The sequence below is a fragment of the Geotrypetes seraphini genome, chromosome 6 (genome assembly GCF_902459505.1).
Source record: "Geotrypetes seraphini chromosome 6, aGeoSer1.1, whole genome shotgun sequence".
Classification (NCBI taxonomy): Eukaryota; Metazoa; Chordata; class Amphibia; order Gymnophiona; family Dermophiidae; genus Geotrypetes; species Geotrypetes seraphini.
Window position 1 is genome coordinate 53,407,838 of NC_047089.1, and position 19,832 is coordinate 53,427,669.

Consider the following 19,832-nt stretch of genomic DNA (forward strand, 5'->3'; position numbering starts at 1 on the left):
GGCATTTCAAAGCTGACATTCAAAGTGATAGGCACTGGAGGATTAAGTGACTTGCCCAGGGTCACAAGGAGCAGCACCAGGATTTGATCTCACAACATCTGGGTGCAGAGGCAGCAGCTCAGTCAGTGAGCCACAGCCCTTCATTCTTTCCAGACAGCTCTATAGAATGTGCAGGACTTCCTGTGTCAGTAGTATTGCCTAGGGCTGCCTGTTCAATGTTTTCTTTGGAGCCTAACTAGTGTGATTAATTTTTTGTGTGGGTTTTGACTTTTTTTTTTAACTTGAAAAAGTTTTTATTGAGCATAAATCATACCAAAATACACTGCAAAGAGTAACAATAGACTACAGAAGTCAACAACACAATATAGATGCCCAATGAATCCACCTTGCAGGTATCTAAACTAAAATGGCACGGTTTACAGAACAAAGAACCAACAGTTACATGGTATAATCCCTGTCCAACCAGCATATCCACCTACCCCCCACCCCCCGAGAGCTGAGAAAATAAAAGAGAGAGAATCAGCAAGAAAGACAAGCACAGAAAAGAGCACCTATTGTGCACAAGGAGTCAAAAGAGCAGTTAGCAAGAGAGCCATACATTAATGGTTCACCCAGTATTCAAACCTCCATCAAATGCGATGAAATTTAGGTAAAGCAAGACGTCTAATGGCTGTAAGCTTATACATAGTATACCAATGATGCAGTTTAGCTTCAATCCCTTGCAATGCTGGAGGCACCTGTTGTTTCCAATGGGCAACTACCTCAAGCCTCACGGCTGTGAAAAACAGCTTACAAATGCCCAATTCCCCTTCTTCCAAATCTAAATCATACCTATGCAAGAGAATTGCCTCCCAGGAATTCCGAGCCTCCTACCCCAAAATCTTAGACAGCATCTGAAAAGTGGAAACCCCAAAGCCCTATACTCTGGAATATTCACATATGAAGATAGGTACCCATCTGCCCACAACCCCTTCAACAAAGGTCCCTACCCCGTCGCATGCATGAAAGCAAGACTGGGGTATAATACCATTGAAAGAGTGCCTTATAGCCATTCTCCACTATAGGGGTTGCCAATCCAAAGGAAGACACCCGAGACCAAATGTCCTCCCAATCCCGTACACTGAGTGGATGACCCAGTTCTGCCTCCCAGGCCTTCATATAAGATAAGGGGGTCCCACGGTGTGTATTTAAACATTTATATATGGCTGAAATAGCCCCCTTCTGCAACCATGGGCCCACCAGATGTTCAAACTGTGTTTTCCCCCCACCCAGCTCCCTAATGAGACTCGAGGATTGGAGATAATGCTTTACCTGAAGATAAGGAAACAAATCTCGAGGTAGTAAATGATATAACATAACTTTATTTTTCTATATCGCCTTAATCAAAAGAATTCTAGGCGGTTTCCACAAAAGAGAAAAACTGGACAATCAGTGAAATACAAAATGGTAAAAAAAATGAATACAGCCTGTTGTATAAAAGACATTAAAATTTAAAATTGATAGGATAAGATTAATTATATTTAAAATGAAGATAAAAACACAGATTAAGAAATGAATTTATCAGATAATAATGTCTTGATTTCTTTTCTAAAAGCGCCTTAGGACAACATGGCTCCGCTGACAGTTACCCAACCAGGACCGTTGTTTGCTCAGGGAAGGGCTTAATCTGTTTCCCAACAAAATCTCACAATTGTCCCACATAAAGCTAGCCCTTAGCTTCCCAAGCAACAAACACCTCCCTACTAGGGACAAATTCCTTATATCTGAAAGTAGTAAACCATGAATACCGTCTACCACCTAAAAGCAATCCCCGAGTCGCTTTCCTTACTCATAAAGTGGTTCGAACCGAGGTAAGCGATCCCATTCTCATAAAACCACCAGGCAACCATGACAAATGCATAAGAGGCAATTGCTCAACGTCATCTTGCTGAAGGGCTACCCACTGCTTACAATCTTGAGCCTGCCACTCAACAATAGCTTGCAATTGAGCTGCCTGGTAATATTTCACTAGATTAGGTACTGTTAAACCCCTTCCCCCTTGCTAAGACACAGAACCCTCCTGCCAACCCTTGGATGCCTATGAGCCCATATAAATGTAGAAATTTTACGCTGAAGACCTTCCAAAACCGACCGGGGCATCCACAAAGGGATTGTCTGAACACAAAGAGCAGTTGAAGGAGGATCATCATCTTTACCATCTCCATATGCAATGAGCCCCTAAAGATGAGAATGTTATAATGACTGTATCAATCCATGAGGCAGCAGCACCTGAACACTTTGCAATTTTGGTTGCCACCTTTCAAAAAGATATAGCAGAATTGGGAAAGGTATAGAGAAGGGTGATAAAAATGATAAAGGGGATGGGAAGACTTCTCTGTGAAAAAAGATTAAAGCAGTTAGGGCTCTTCAGCTTGGAGAAGAGATTGCTTAGGGGATATATGATAGAGGTCTATAAAATACTGAGTGGAGTGGAAAGGGTAGATGTGAATCACTTGCTTACTCTTTTTAAAAATACTAGAACTAGGGGGCATGCAATAAAGCTGCTAAGTAGTAGATTTAAAACAAATTAGAGAAAATATTTCTTCACTCATTGTGTAATTAAACTCTGGAATTTGTTGCCAGAAAACTGATGAAAGCAGTTAGCTTAGCAGGGTTTAAACAGATATTTGGATAAGTTCCTAAAATAAAAGTCCATAAGCCACAATTAAGATGGGCTTGGAAAAACACACTGCTTATTTCTAGGATAAGCAGCATAACATCTATTTACTCTTTAGGATCTCACCAGGTACTTGTGATCCTGAATTTTGAAATGACATTTGTCTTATGTTATGTTTTTTGAGATTAAAAAAATAAAAATAATAATATTATAAATCTTTTGTTGGAATCTGTCTTTTGTTCATTTTTTTGTCAGGAATACAAAAATATTAATAAAGAAAAAAAAAAATTAAAGCTTTGTTCCTCAAATGTCTTTTAATCCTGTGACCCACTAAACAAAAAGATACCAAAAGTTGAGTTATAATTAACAGAGATAGGTAAAGGTTATAAAGATTTGCGGGGCAACTTTTATTTTTGAAAATTTTGTGTATATAAAGTCAGTACAATAGAACTATGCAATTGTTTTTCACAACTTCGATAATTTTCATGTTCAACAGCTAAAAAACTGCAGTAAAGTGGGATATGTGATTTCTGGAGTTTATTACTTTTTTATTGATAAACATGTCTCATTTTTATAAAGAAATAATTAGTTCATACCTGAGATTAAAATTTTGCAGAATTGTGCAGTTAATATTCTCTATCTTGTACAAATAAGTCACAAAACCCACCTTTGATACCTTTCATTCAGTGGATCAAAATAACTGTTTTAGAAGTCATATTTCAAAGGACCAATTTATTATATATTTTTAGACACCAATTGAAAATGTTGCTGGCAATCTTTCCCCTGTAAAGGATCCTGATAGACTTCTTCAGGATGTTGACATCAATCGTCTACGTGCTGTTGTCTTTCGTGATGTGGTAAGTTAATTTTTCATCTTTCCTCTTTTTTTTTCCCTGCTGCACTGTAGTATTTAAATAACATCAACACCATGAAATTAGCTTGATTCTTACGCATTTGACAGTATGGGAGAATTACAACCTATCTATGCATGTGTATTTTCAGTGGAAGTCTAATCAGTTTAGTTTAATCTATATTTATGTGGTAACATGATATATTGTTTTGCACAATGGGCAAAGGCATTGAAAATATCCCTGTAATTTATTTGTTCAGTGTCGATTCTACAAAGGTTTGTAAATAATTTTACTATTACTTTCTATATGTAAAACCCAAGTTATACATGTGTAAAACACATTGGGGACAATTCTGTAACTGGGCGTCACAAGTTAGGAGCCTTGATACAGTGCACTGAACGATACTGAAAATAACAGCATCTAGGTGCTAAGATTCCATTAATGAATATTAATGTAAGTTGGCATTTGTGGGCCTACTATACATTTATGCGTGCCCACTTATACATCAATAACAAGCATAAATTCATGCCTAAATGCAAGACTTTATGCAATTTAAAGTATTCTTTAAATTACATGCATAAATATTGTTCAGTTACATTTACTCTGGATTCTGTACATGTGATGATTTATTCCTTCCCGCGAACTGACTTGTAGAGAGGAAAAACTTACAACTTTGAGCTCCAGTCCACAGCATAGTTTTTTTTCTCTGCAAGTGAACTGTGCAGAGGGACTGTTCTGCGTTGCTTAGCTTTTTTGCTTTCTTGTGTTTCAAGTTCATTTTTTTCTGAGGCTTTGGTGCCCTGAGACCCCATTCATGGGGATTTTCTGCCTGGAAAAAGATGCAGACCTTCTGTGCCAGTCTACAACTCTGCAGTCAAGCCTTCGGGTGGACCTGGAGAGCCAACCTGGTATGATTTCTTCTGGGCTCCGGGTCCATTCCCCTGGAAGCCAGCTCACCTCCTGAGCACATGCTGTGGCACACTGAGCAAGAACCCTTGGGGTATCAGAGTGCTGGCTGTGGGTCTACCCACCCCCATCACACTCAAGGTCCCTGGGGAGAGGTCAGTCCATCTAGCTTGCAGCCTGAAGATTCCTTGGTCTGGAAGAGTTGCAGGAAGTATGCGAGGCAGAAAAGTTCTTTCCTTCATTCAGCTGTATTGAATAAGCTACAGTCAAGCACCAACTAAAACTGTAAGTAAAGCCTCATTCCTATAGGAGAATCGGGGTGGGTCTAAAAAATCTCAGTTTTTATGGTTTCTGGGGTTAGGGTTCTGGTCCCCCACCTCATGTCTCCACGGACTGTTTATGGCCCAAATTCCTGATAGCGGCTATCTTGGATTTCAAACAGTCTTTTATTCAAAAGCCTCTATCTGCATAGATTCCCCTCTCCCCATCCCCCCACCTCGATTTTGTTTGCAATCAATTATAATGGAATCCTCAGGGGTTGAGGACAAAAAGTCTTGTTTAATATGTGCTGAGTTACCAGCAGAAGAGTGTCATACACGAGAAAGGGGCAGGAACTTTGGGCTTTGCCTCATTCTCATCTTCCAGTGCTAGTGAACTACTAAGGATCCGGGAGATGGGTAAAAAGTATCGCCTGGGACCTTGTTCTCATTCTGATGTGAAGCGGAGGTGCATGGCATCTGGAGACTGTGAATGCCCAGCTGGAGGACTTGCAGGCTTCATTTACTTCCCTTGTACCAAGCTTCTCCCTGGAATTTGTTACTCTTATGTGGAGAGCCTCTCTGACACATCCAGGTCAGGGGGTGCAGCCTATGGGCACGCAGCCTTCAGCCCAGGGAGCGTCTTCTCCTCTGGTGTCTGCTTCTTCTATAAGTATGCTGGCTCATGGCTCCAGCGACCTTTCACATCACAACCAGTCAGATAGCCTGTAGGATTTTGTGCCTCATTTGTCCCAAGATTCTGATTCTGTCCTGGATGACTCAGGTTACATTACATTACATTACATTACATTAGAGATTTCTATTCCGCCATTACCTTGCAGTTCAAGGCGGATTACAAAAGAAATAAAAAAACATTGAGACTATCCTGGCTCCAGACCAGAGAGATAATCTTTGTGTTCACCAATTTTTCAGGTCGGTGTCAGAGTTGAAGCTGAAACCCCAACCCTCCTCTTCCAAATGCATGGTCATGAGTGGCATTAATGACTAGACCTCTTTCTTTCCAGCTTATCTGGATATTAATGCCCTGGTCGTGGAACAGTGGGAGACTCCAGGGGGTCCTTGCGAGTTGTTAAGGCCATGACCAAACTTTATCCCATGGTGCCTGAATTCCATCAACTCTTTGCCCAACTGAAGGTGGATTCGGCTGTTTTTCAGGTCACCAAGTGTACTGCTCTCCTGAGCGAGGGTGGTGTCATGCTGAAAGATGCACAGGACCACAGGGTGGACTTGATGCTTAAGAAGCAGTTTAAAGCCCTAGCTCTGAGGATTAGTGCTGCTGCTTCTTTTGCTGCAAGAGCATGTTGCACCAGGCTGCTCTGGACCCTTTTGGTGGAGGAGGATGCCTGCGTTCATCTTGTGTGGAAAGGAGTAGATTAGGTGGCTGATGCTCTCTATGATATCAGAGTCATGAGCAAGGTATCTGCTTATGTAGTTTTGACTCACTGGATGCTATGAATACTGATCAGATTGCCCTTTAAGGTTCAGATGCTTTTTGTTAAGGGCCTTGATCATTTTATTGCCAGTGTGGCAGATCATTGCCCTAAGTCCTTGCCGGAGAACAGGCTTCAACAGCCTCTGGGTGGAAGTAGAGGTACTTTTCTTCCCTCCTACCACTTTTAACAGTATTATCAGGCTTCCAGGGGCCCATCCAAGGTTAATGGCAGCATTTCAGCAACAACAAAGATGACCAATTGGTGTTCAATCTCTTTTATTGTTATGGACTCAAATAAAAGAGACTGAGCACCAATTGGTCACCTTTGTTGTTGTATTTGCTGTTCACTATTATGAAGGTAATTTCTCCTGTTTTAAAATTTGGTTGTCTTAGTTACAAGGTGCTTCATGGTCTGCTACCAAGTTATCTAGTGAATCATTTTATTTATTTATTTTTTTTGCTCCTTTAAGATATTTATGAAACTCAGCTTTCTTTATATTTTTCATTAATTAAAGGCTGTATTTATAAGAAATACCAGGGAAGGCTGATTACCTGTCAGACTGCAAACTAGGAACTTAAACTTTGTTCTTTACTGACCTTCTCTCTCTCTCTTATTTATATTTTAGAAAATTACTTAAAACTTATTTATTTAGGAAGCTTTGGGAGGTCTGATTATATTAGGCTATTAGATTATTTCTTGTGAATTGTGATTTATTGTAATTGTATTTGACAGTGTATTTAGTTTTCTTTTGTTATCCGCATTGATCTGCATGGTTTTGCTGGATAGAAATAAAATGTTACGTTTTATGTTATGTTATGTTATATTATGTTTGTAGTGAGAATGTTTTCTATTGTTTTCTCTTAATAGGATGACAGTAAACAAGCTCAGTTTTTAGCTTTGGCTGTTGTTTACTTTATTTCTGTTCTGATGGTCTCTAAATACCGTGACATATTAGAGCCTCAGCGAGAAACTGCAAGGACAACAGGGCAGACTGGTAGAAACATCAGACAAGAAATAAATTCACCAACCAGCACAGGTATAGTGCAATCTTTTTTATACTTTGGTAGATTTTCTAAGTGGGTTAGCTGGTTACTTGTTCAGTTTACAATTTATAATGATATATGCTACTACGGAACTTATCAAACTATGGATTGGGACCCCAAACAGCCTCACACAATGTACTTTTGGTGTCACGACCCAGGTGGGCTCTTCATAAGTGCATCATTATTCTACACCTCTGGGAGGGGGGGGGGAGCAGTCACACAATTTTATTTGGCTTCAATTAAGGGGTCATAGCCACAAAAAGACTGGGAAAGCACTGCACTCTTAGGGAAAGGCCGACAATAACAGTTAACAAAAGTATTCAAATCTGAAATGAGAGATTGATAAAGAAATGAACATAAAGATTACAATTTTGTTTAATTTACGTGGGTTTTTGTTTGTGTGGCGAGTCTACAAGATGTGGAGACTACTGACTGGCCTTGAGTACTTTAATTTTGGGTAATAAGATCTGCTTTCAAATAGGGCCAGACCGACACCTTGCAAAATATGGTAACTCTAAACTATGCAAAAAACCAAAACTTATATAGCAAACTTATCAGATCATAACATCCCTACTCATGTATGAAAAGACAGTGCTATAAATCTACACTGGACCCTAAAACACCAAGATACCTACTCTAGGAAACTAGAAGAAGCTGCGCTATTATGGGTTCCTGCACAGAAATTACATGCTAGCAGAATCATTCACCTCAATTACTCATGCAGATCATGGGCAGACCCTCATGTAATACAAAATAGGGGACCACAAAACACATGCAGACAAAACTGAAATTCAGATCTGAAATGGAGATTAGCCAGGCTCTATGAGCAGTGAAGTATTGATAAAAGAGAAACAAAAATGCATTTTCTTCTATACAAAATACAAAAAATATAAAAGTCAAGCTGTATATTTCCTAAAGTAGACACATCCCAATCTTCTCCTTAAAGTATTAATTTTTTTTCTAAATGGTCTGGTCCCAGTCTCTCTTCTACTATTTTTGTGTCAATCTTTTCCTTAATTATTGTCCATACTTACTTTTATGGTTTTTCTCCTCCTCTTTTATTCTTCTTTCCTTTTCTACATCCATCTGGCAATGACCTTTCTATGTTTTCTTTTACTCTTTTCTACATTTATATATACCTATTTAATTTTACTCTCATTCTTCCTTAGTAATCTTTTTTTAATTTGTATTTATAGAAGTGTTTTTAAAATCCAGGTACAGTGCAGCAGGTTAGCAATACAAAAAATAGCGAAGGTTACAACAGTAGTGATTAGCCACCACAAGTTACTCCTGAGTTAAGAATAACATAATGGTGTAAGATGAAATACTTCCAAATTTTTATAAAGTTTTGTCGTATAAACCTCTAACCCAAACCTACTCCTCCTTACTCTCCCCTCCCATTAATCTACCAGCTAAAGAACATGTGTAGTATACAATAGCCCAAAGTGAAGAGGGTTCAAAGACAAAAGTACATAAACACAGGGTCTTGTTTCAGTAACTTTGTGCAAGCAAAAAAGGAGCCCAAAGAGTTTCCCACTTGTAAAATGTTTGTTTACAAAGCACAACCAAACACTCCATATCATAGAGATACTATAATTTTGTAATCCAAGAAATCAGGGATGGTATTATGCGCTGCTTCCAGTGCTTGGTTAGATTCAACTGAGCCGCATGACAGGTATGTCAAACCAAAAATTTAATATACTCATTAACAGAATTTAGGTGTCCAATAAATTCCTCAAGTTGGTCCTGTGGTCCTTGCCACAATAAAAATACATCATCCAAAAAACGGATCCAAAATGGAACCATGATAAAAAAATCTAGATTCATACACATATCGATTCTCAAATCTTGCCATGTATAATGAGGCCACAGAGGAAGCCAATGTGGCCCCCATTGCCACTCTTTGTATTTGTTCAAAAAAATCAGCTGGATATTGAAAATAATTACATCGGATCACCCATTGTGGTAATCTCATCAGAATGTCTGTAGGAATATGTTAACACCTCCTCAATTATTTCCAAAGCTTGACCTTGTGGAATCTGGGAATAAAGTGAGGTAACATTCAATGTCACCATCCAAATGTCTTGCAAATCAGTATCTAATTGATGTAATTGCCTCAAAAAATGGAATGAATCGTTAAGAAACAATTTTATCTTCACAGTCTCCTGAAATAGAAAAAAGTCCAACAACTTAGACAATGGTTACAGTATTGACTGCTGGGTATTTACAGTGGACCGACCTGGCGGTTTTTCTAAAGATTTATATACCTTTGGTACAAAATAGATTCGTGGGACCCTAGGATACTTTTCAATCAGGAACTGTGGTATTCCTTAAAAGTAAGAATCCCTTCTGGGTAGTACTTTGTAACCCACTCCAGTATCTCCTTCTCCAGGCCCTCAGTTTGATCGTGATCCAGTCTTCGGTATGCTGACATTGGGCTTCTACTTCATAGTCTACTTTATCCATTATAACTGTGGCACCACCTTTATCCACTTTCACCACTGTTATTTCCTCATCAGTGATTAGCTGTTGTAACCCCAACTTCTCTTCGCCAGTGATATTACTACGATAGCTATCATGATGCCAGGAGGGACCCATGAAGATTTCACCTTACAAATCGATAAAGTTTGAGGTTGGTCACTCTGAGTTGGAACAGATATATCTAATATCCCCTCTTGATCTTGAATATTCAAATCATCATCCTCTTTCTGAAAGAAAACCTTCAGTTGTACCTTCCTTATGAACTTATGAAATGCAATATGCAACTTAAAAAAATCTGGGGAATATGATATAACAAACCCCAGACCCGGATCCAACAGAGATTCCTGGCTTGAAAATAGAGGAGTGGAAGCCAAGTTGATTACTGACGATTTTGACCCATCCTCGTCCGAATTGTCCCAGGGGGGATTGGGCTTGACCTATTCCTCTTTGCACCTGCCAAAGGCACCCTCCTGATTGCCCTCCTCTTATCACCACGTAGTGACATCCAAGCCAGCTCCCATGTTTTCTACATGTTGATTTTCTGTGTCCCCATCAAAAAATAACATTTAGCAATAGATGGTAATACTTCTACAGGAATCTTCAAAATACATATGAAGCATTTCTTTAAAGTGTCTCTAGAATTTTCATAGGGCACCCTAGGACAATTTACAAATCTTAAATTCTACATTCGAATTCTATTTTCAATAGATTCTATTCTCCGATGAGACACCAGATGATCTTGAATAGCAGAAGTTGCCAAATTAGCATGTTGCTCTATACTCTGTTCCAAAGTCACCACTCTTTGAGTGAAGGAGCTAATTTTTTTCTTCCTGCTGAGAACCATTTAAGTCCAATCTAGCTGAAAATGTACTCACTTCATTAGAACATTGCATTACTGAGGACTCCAAACGCACCAGAGCTGCCCGAATTGAATCCAGTGTCACCAATGGGAGGTTTAATATTCTGACGGCCTGATGACCCAGGTTTAGAAACTGACTCAAGCGCCCATCCCCAAATTAGAATTATATACTCCCAATCACGATATGAATATACTACATAAGAAATCACTGCATCAGAAATATGTATTAAGAGCAAAACCTAATCCTCACAAAGTACACTTATACCTGTATGGTAACAATATTCTATTGTTCATATTGCATTGACTAGTGTTACTGTTGCATTGATTGCTATCGTTGTTACCTTAATTGCTCATTATTACTGTTGCATTGATTGCTGCTGTTGTTACATTGATTGATTAATCTTATTACTACACTAGTCTTTAAGCCCGTTACATTAACGGGTGCTAGAATAGATGTGTCTGTCTGTCTGTTTTCTTTATCTCTCTCTCCTTGGCCGCTGTCTGTGTCCTTCTGTCTTTCCCCCCCCCGAGCAAAGATGACTGCCCCCAGCACACACCTCCCCCCAAAGCAGCCCCCTTTCTCTCTCCCTGTCTCTCCATGGCCCTCTTCTGTCTTCCCCCCAGAGCAAAGCTGTTTGCCCCAAGCACACCCCTCCTCCCAAAGCAGCCCCCTTTCCCTCTCCCTGTCTCTCCATGGCCCTTCTGTCTTCTCCCCCAGAGCAAAGCTGTCTGTCCCCAGCACACCTCCCCCCCCAAAACAGCACCCTTTCCCTCTCCTTGTCTCTCCATGTCCCCTTCTGTCTTCCCCCCCGAGCAAAACTGTCTGTCCCCAGTACACCTCTCCCCCAAATCAGCTCCCTTTCCCTCTCCCTATCTCTCCATGGCCCCTTCTGTCTCCCCCCAGCATACCCCTCCCCCCAAAGCAGCCCCCTTTCCCTCTCCCCCTTGCCCCTGGTATTGATCCGCTTCTTACCTTCCCTCCATCCCGGCGTCTTCTGGCCTGCTCCTCTTCAAAGCAGCCTGCGATCGTGGTGGCTGGCTTTAGCGAACCTCGCAGGCCGCTCTCCAACTCGGTAGCACGTTCCCTCTGACGTGGGAACGTGCTACCGAGGTTGGAGAGCGGCCTGCGAGGTTCGCTAAAGCCGGCCACCATCACAGGCTGCTCTTTAGAAGAGCGGCAGCGGCGGCGGCAGCGAGTGAGGGCAGGACAGGCTGCTCTGAAGAGGAGGATCGGCGACAGTGGTGAGTGAGGGCGGGAGATGTGTTCCCTGCCGAGAACGCGGGCCGGGACAGAGCTTGCCTGGCCAAATGGTGAGTGAGGGCGGGAAGAGGGGAGTGGTCAGAATGTTCTCTGCCGCCGGGTTCTAAAATGGAACACGGCCAGGGATCACACACCACGGCGGCAGGGAACACGAAACCCTAAGTGCGCTTATGGTTTTATTATATAGAATTGATTGTTGTTAATGCACTAATTGCTGTTGTTAAGGCTCATATTATATTGATTACTGTTGTAACCTGCCTCAAACTTCACGTAGGAGGATTTGGCAGGATATAAGACCACAACTAACATAACATAATGATAATTTCAGTGTTAACAATAAAGGGTTTAGAGTCTGTCTTTGTGTCTCCTGGCCACTGATCTTTGATTAAGGTGAGATGCATGGGTTGTTCTGCAGGTCTAGTTGGGATGATAAGATCAAACTAAAAAGAATGAAAATTAAGATTTTTGTCTGCATTACTTTCTAAAACTTTTATAAATTGTTGTTTCATAATGTTAACTGATGGACATCTGCTATGTATTATTTGTAAATAATCTCTTAGGTACTGGACTTAATTTAGCATTAATTTAAGTATTAATATTTCTGAACAATATTTTATTTGTCATTTGTTTATTAGAGACACCTGCTATATTTCCAGATATAAAAGAAAAAGAAATTCTAACACCAATTGAAGATATTCACTTGGAAAGTTCAATTCCTCATACAGACTCTGGAATTGGTGAAGAGCAAATATCCAGCATCTTGAATGGAACAGACTTAGAAACAAGTACATGTCCCGATGGTATGAGTGAACTGTTGTCTACTTTGTCGTCTGAGGTTAAGAAGTCGCAAGAGAGTTTAACTGAGATTCCCAGTGAACTACTAAAGCCTGCATCATCAATATCCAGCATCAGCCAAACTAAAGGCATCAATGTGAAAGAAATTCTAAAAAGCCTTGTGGCAACCCATGTTGAAATTGCAGAATGTGGACCTGATCCAGTCCCCTATCCAGATCCAGCATTAAAGAGAGAAGCTCATAATATTCCGCCAATGCAGTTTCACTCTTTTGACAGGTATGAAGTTGATCTTTTCTGGTTTGCTGTTTTTATGTCTGGACCAGTGGTTATATCTCTTATAGTATTGGGTAGAGATAATTTACTAGCCAGGATGAAAACAATTTGTTTTCAGACTGACAAGTTTAAAATAGATTATAGAACAGTTTCTTAAATTTTTTTAATTATATGGTTAAGAAAAGAAAAGGGAATAGGATTTGATATACTACCTTTCTCTGGTTACAATCAACTGGTTTATATTTTATATACAGGTACTTATTTTCTACCTGGGACAGTGTCATAGGGAGCCCTTTCCTGATTCTCAGGCCACTGCACTAGGCATTAGATGACACCTCTATTCCAAGAGCAGTGAATGAATCATTTTGTTTATAGTATTTTATAAATTTAGTATACAGAATTGGCAGCTAGGGCTGTATGTAATATGTGATTGATTACCAAAGACTTACTTTTTATATTTAATTAAAAGTTTAACCATCTAAATCATTTTATAATCCCAGAACAGTCCACAACCACTGTTTGACCAAATTACTATATCTTTCTATAAGTTTGATGTGGCATTGTGAAAGTAAATATTTATACCCTCTCTACATTATTACAGATACCCTTGCTCTACATTTCATCAGCAGTTTATTGATTGATGAAGAAAGGGAAGATGGGTTTAAAAGAAGCTTTAAATTGTGAAAAATAAAGAACAAATGTGTAAACAAAGGAATGCATTTTCATTTGACTTAAAATTAGGGCTGCATGCTAATCGCTGTTAACGCTGCGATTAACACATTATTTATAGTGGCTAATACAATTAGTTGTGCTGCAGCATCTCCCAATTATCTCTTCCAAGCATCTTTTGACTCCACTCCCCCATCTCAGCTTGTAGTTTGACGCTTCCCTGTCTCTCAATCCCTTGCCCCCAGAAGTCTATCTCAAATATGATTTTTTTTTTTTTGTCCACAGCAGCGGCAATGATACTTGTATACTTCCTGCAACCTGCTCCAGTACTTTCCTATGACCCTCCTGCTTTTTGACACAACTTCTCCTTTCCAGAAAGGCAGTGCAGGTAAGAAGGAAAGCACGGGAGCAGGCAGAATAATAATAATAACTTTATTTTTCTATACCGCCATAGTCAACCGACTTCTAGGCGGTTCACATTGAAAGAAGGCTGGACAGTCAGCGAAATAACAAGAAGCCTAGAATAGAAAAGATACATATTAATTGGGGTTCCATGGGTAAAGAATACATGAAAATTGGAGCTTCCTGAGAGATTGAAATAGCGTTTACAGAGGGGAGTATCATAGTGAGAGAGGGTGGTCAGTTTTAGTCAATGAATTTGTCGAATAGGGCGGTTTTAATAGATTTTCGGAATGCATTGTAAGTCAGTTTGGGTTCATTTATGCAGTTTCTCAGCCAAACTTGCTGTCTATTTGCTTGGAACATGAATGTTCTATCCAGGAAGGATCTGTGGGTATGCAAAGATATTTTTGTTTCTGATAGTTTGTATGGGGTTGTGCAGAATAAAGTGAGTTGAAACAGATACATGCAAATTTGAATAGTATTCGCGCTTCTATTGGTAGCCAGTGCAATTTTTTGTAGTAGGGGCTAATGTGGTCTTTTTTTCTCAGTCCGAAGATTAAGCGAACAGCGGTGTTATGTACTAATCTCAATTTTTTTACTGTTTTTTGTGGGATACCCAGGTAAATGATATTGCAGTAATCAAGGATGGATAGGATCAGCAATTGCACCAGCAGCCTGAAGGAAGTTGGGTCGAAGTATTTTTTTAATGGTCCTTAACTTCCATAGCGTGTAAAAACATTTTTTCACCAGTAAGTTTGTGTGGTCAGCCATGGTTGGGTGTGTATCTAGAGTGATACCCAGTATTTTTATAGTAGTGGATATTGGATATTCGTGGTTGTTTATTTTTAACGATGTTCTCGTAATTTTGTCATTGGGGCTTGCCAAAAAGACTTTTGTTTTCTCTGTGTTTAGTTTAAGTTTGAAGGTGGTGGTCTATTTTTCGATTTCTGTCATTGTGTTTGAGAGGTTGTCTATAATTTCATTTGTGATGTCAGTTAAAGGGATTAAAATGGATATGTCACCTGCGTATATGTAGTGCTTTAAATTTAGTTTTTTAGAAGGTGACCTAAGGATGCGATGTAGATGTTTAACAGTGTGGGCGATAAGGAGGGAGCCTTGGGGCACGCTCGACGGGTTTTGCAACATATGAGTATTGCGACTGATGCCAGGGAGTATTGCGACTGATGCCAGGGGGCAAGAAAAGACCAGTTTTACATTTAAGGTAGATTTGAAGGGGATTGAGCGAAGTGGGAGTTGTCAGAACATGGGTGGGAGGAGGGCAACAGAGTGATAAATAAGTCTGTGCACAGGTGGGGAGGGAAGGAGAGAGGGGGAGATGCCAAAATGAGAGCATGAGTGGGGAAGTAGAGAAAAAGATACCAGACTGCATGTGTGTAGTGTATTTGGGTGGTGGGGGGGGGGGGGAGATTGAGAGAATGAGTAAACTTGAAGGTTGAGAGGAGGGCAAAGGGAGAGATGTTGCACACTAGAAGAGGGGTGGGTATGAGAAATAATGTCCAATGGGAAAGACAGAAGAACATAAGAATAGCCATTCTGGGTCAGACCAATGGTCCATCTAGCCCAATATCCTGTTTCCACAGTGGCCAATTCAGGTCATAAGTACCTGGCAAAAACCCAAATAGTACCAACATTCTACGCTACCGATACCAGGGCAAGCAGTGGCTCCCACATGTCTGTCTCAATTGCAGGCTATGGACTTTTTTCCAGGTACTTGTCTGAACTTTTTTAAAAACCAGCCATACTAACCACTCTTCCAGTGCAATAGGGTTATTTTCTCATAGCCGTGTGCTGCTGCAGAAGGAATCCACTCCAGATTTTTCACTCTACCTCTTGTACTTCACTGTGCTCTCTAGCTTCACTTCAGTTTTTTCCTTCTGCATGCATGCCTGCAGAAGTGTTTGTGCTGCTCTACCTATTTTATTATTTTTAATTCGATGTAATTTTGTCCCCTTTTCGGGTAATTTAGTGCTTGGAGTGTTTTTGAAGCTCTGCCTGCTTGAGAATTCACAGACTTCGGTCTGTAGCTTACAGACCGATCCCTCTAGGTACATGTTAGCCAGCCTGCATAGTTTCTCTGGAGCTCAGGGCCATCTCTAAGGTGGGCTCACCTCCTGTTAATCAGAGGTCAAGCGCAGGCTGTTTGGCTCCCTTAGGAGTCTCGATGGGGGTCTCACAGGGTGCCGGCTGCATCGTCACGCTTCCACCCGTCCAGGCACACATCCCTTGGTCTGCAGGGGTGGAGGTGTAGTCAGACAGAGGAGTCTGGCAGCCCAAAGATCAGCTTTTCAGAAGCATTCCCAGCTTGGTGGCAGTGAAATTTGTCATCCAGCTACTGTGAGAGAGCTGAAAGCAGGTGGCAGCACTGATCCTGTCAGGTCACAGTGAGTAAATAAATAAAATGAAGGGAAGATAGTTAATCATATATAATCAATTCATCAATTCTAATGTCATTCACAATTTCGAATAAAGGCCAAAATGGCATCTAATATATAACAAATCTAAATCAAAATGTTTATTGAAGATATTATAAATATCCAAATTATAATAGGAATGAGATCTTGATCCTTATTGAGTGTTCAGAGAGAAATGTGGTGGACATATCATAAATTATACAGACTTCAATCTTGAGAACCTCTTATGATATATACCATTCCAGGTTCCTGTCTTGTATATTATTATAATCATTTATGTCCACCGCCCCCTACCAAAATATATTTTTTTCTTTACATTTGTTTGCTATAAATTATATTTAATATCCTATAATTATTGTAATCACTTAATTTATTGAATTTACTATTATAAATACTAGCCTTAAATATTTTAAGATTAAAAAATACCTAAAAGTATGAAGTGCTTGTGCATAAAACCTAATTAGTGGATTACATTTAATATCCTATAAGTATTATAATCACTCAATTTATTAGATTGACTATTACAAAAGCTAACCTTAAATATTTGAAAATAACAAATTCCTAACTGTATAAAGTGCTTGTGCGTGGCACCTAATTAATTAATGTGTATAAAACCTAATTAATTGGTATACATAGAACCTAAAGAATTGATATAAGGAATGTGAATTTGAATATGAAAATAAAATTTATCAAAATTCATGAAAATATTATAGGTGAAAAGAATAAAAAAGGCTAGAAAAACATGTTCATAGGGACTGCATATTATTTAGGTTCTCTTAGACCATGTAAATAAATGTGACCTACCACCATCAACGTTGATACGATAAGTTTCTTCATCGTAGCAACGTTGATGGTGGCAGGTCCCACTATACAGCAAGCTAAGTGTTGCCTCATTCATCAAACGATAGTTATTCTACATATAAGTTTTATAATTTATTTACATGGTCTAAGACAGTGGTCTCAAACTCAAACCCTTTGTGGGGCCACATTTTTGATTTGTAGGTACTTGGAGGGCCGCAGAAAAAATAGTTAATGCCTTATTAAAGAAATGACAATTTTGCATGAGGTAAAACTCTTTATAGTTTGTAAAACTTTCCTTTAACAGTTAAAAGGAAAGATATATAAACTATAAAGAATTTTACCTTATGCAAAATTGTCATTTCTTTAATAAGACATTAACTATTTTTTCTGCGGCCCACCAAGTACTCTATTTTTTCTGCAGCCCTCACATTTAAAGTTTAATATCTTCTTTCTCAAAACTGACACATTTCAATCACTATATTGAAAATAAAATCATTTTCCCTACCTTTGTTGTCTGGTGATTTTATTTTTCTGTGCTTTCAACTATGTTTCCAGGGCCTTCTTGCCCTTTGACTGTTTTTCTCTCTGTCTTCACTTTCTGCCTTGCATCCATCTTTAAATGTGAACGCCTCAGTCCCACCACTCCACCGCTGTTAATCCTTGCAACTTTTCTTGTGGAGTCGGATGACAGCGGCCACCCGGGAGACCCTTGATATACGCCATAGCGCGAAACATGTCGGGTCTAACTCCCAGGTTTTGGCAGGATGCAGAGATAAGTGCACAATTATTATCAAAAATTGACAAATGCGGAACGGCCAATGATGATAGTCGCCACATAATTCTTCCCGCAGTTGCAAGGATTAACAGCAGTGGAGTGGTGGGACTGAGGCGTTCACATTTACTCATTTGAAAAAGTTCTGATGAAAATTTGTTATTACCCGGTCCTATATTTAGATACTAATTGAGATTGTTGGACGGATAGTAAAGATAAGACAATAGTAGCCGAACTATATTGAGCTTGCATCCATCTTTGGCATTAACTTAATGTTCAATTTTTCTGCTTTCTTTTCAAAATCTACGTTTCCATGTCTTCCCTTCCCTTCCTATCTCTCTCTTCTTCCATCCTATTTCCATGATCTGGCATCTCTTTCCTTCCTTTCTCTCCCTCCCTCCTTCCTTCCTTTCCCTGGTCTGGCATCTGCCTCCTTCCCTTCCCTCATGCCCTGGCATCTCTCCCTCCCCCTCCATGGTCCGATATCTCCTTTCCTTCCCTCCCTCCCATGAACTTGGCTTCTCTTGTTCCTCTCCTCTCCCTTGTCTTCCTTCTCCTTCCTTTCCTCTCTTTCCCCAATTGGGTGCAGCAGCAACAGAAGCAGCATTTTTCCCTTCCCCCATTCCTGTGCAGCAGAAGCATTTCTCTTCCCCATTCCCTCCCTCTCCCTTTCTCTGTACAGCAGCAGCAGCATTTCCCTAGGGTCCCCCTTTCCTGTGCAGCAGAAGCATTTCTCTTCCCCTTTCCCTCCCTCTCCCTTTCCCTGTACAGCAGCAGCAGCATTTCCCTAGGGTCCCCCTTTCCTATGCAGCAGAAGCATTTCTCTTCCCCTCCCCTTCCGTTCTCTTCCTTGTAAAGCAGCAGCGTGTCTGGCCGGCTCAGTTGATCATTCCATTCAAAGCCGGGGGTGGCGGCTCCTCGCGAGATCTGCGCCTGCGTCTGAAGCCTCTCTGATGTTGTGATGTCAGAGAGGCTTCTGATGCAGGAGTGGATAGCACGAGGAGCCGCCTACCCGCGGCTTTGAACGGAATGATCGACTGAGCCGGCCAGACATGCTGCTGCTCCTAAAGGAAGGGAAGGGGGAAGAGAAATGCTGTTTTGATCGCGTCCAGACTGCGAGCCACAAAATAGCACCTGGAGAGCCGCATGCGGCCCGCGGGCCGCCTGTTTGAGACCGCTGGTCTAAGAGAACCTAAGTAATATGCAGTCCCTATGAACATGTTTTTCTAGCCTTTTTTTGTTCTTTTCACCTATAATGATATTTTCATAAATTTTGATAAATTTTATTTTCATATTCAAATTCACATTCCTTATATCAATTCTTTAGGTTCTATGTATACCAATTAATTAGGTTTTATACACATTAATTAATTAGGTTCCACGCACAAGCACTTTATACACTTAGGAATTTGTTATTTTCAAATATTTAAGGTTAGCTTTTGTAATAGTCAATCTAACAAATTGAGTGATTATAATACTTATAGGATATTAAATGTAATCCACTAATTAGGTTTTATGCACAAGTACTTCATACTTTTAGGTATTTTATAATCTTAAAATATTTAAGGCTAGTATTTATAATAGTAAATTCAATAAATTGAGTGATTACAATAATTATAGGATATTAAATATAATTTATAGCAAACAAATTTAAAGAAAAAAATCTATTTTGGTAGGGGGCGGTGGACATAAATGATTATAATAATATACAAGACAGGAACCTGGAATGGTATATATCATAAGAGGTTCTCAAGATTGAAGTCCGCATAATTTATGATATGTCCACCACATTTCTCTCTGATCACTCAATAAGGATCAAGATCTCATTCCTATTATAGTTTGGATATTTATAATATCTTCAATAAACATTTTGATTTAGATTTGTTATATTAGATGCCATTTTGGCCTTTATTCGAAGTT

General features: G+C 39.8%; 1 protein-coding gene across 1 annotated transcript in view; it reads left to right on the forward strand.

Annotated features, from left to right (window-relative positions):
- Positions 1-19,832, forward strand: part of NBEA (neurobeachin) — an 812,633-nt gene that overhangs the window by 249,200 nt on the left and 543,601 nt on the right. Inside the window, 3 exon segments of the mRNA XM_033948014.1 lie at positions 3,406-3,513; positions 6,992-7,160; positions 12,404-12,839. Of these exon segments, the coding sequence (XP_033803905.1) occupies positions 3,406-3,513; positions 6,992-7,160; positions 12,404-12,839 (713 nt within the window).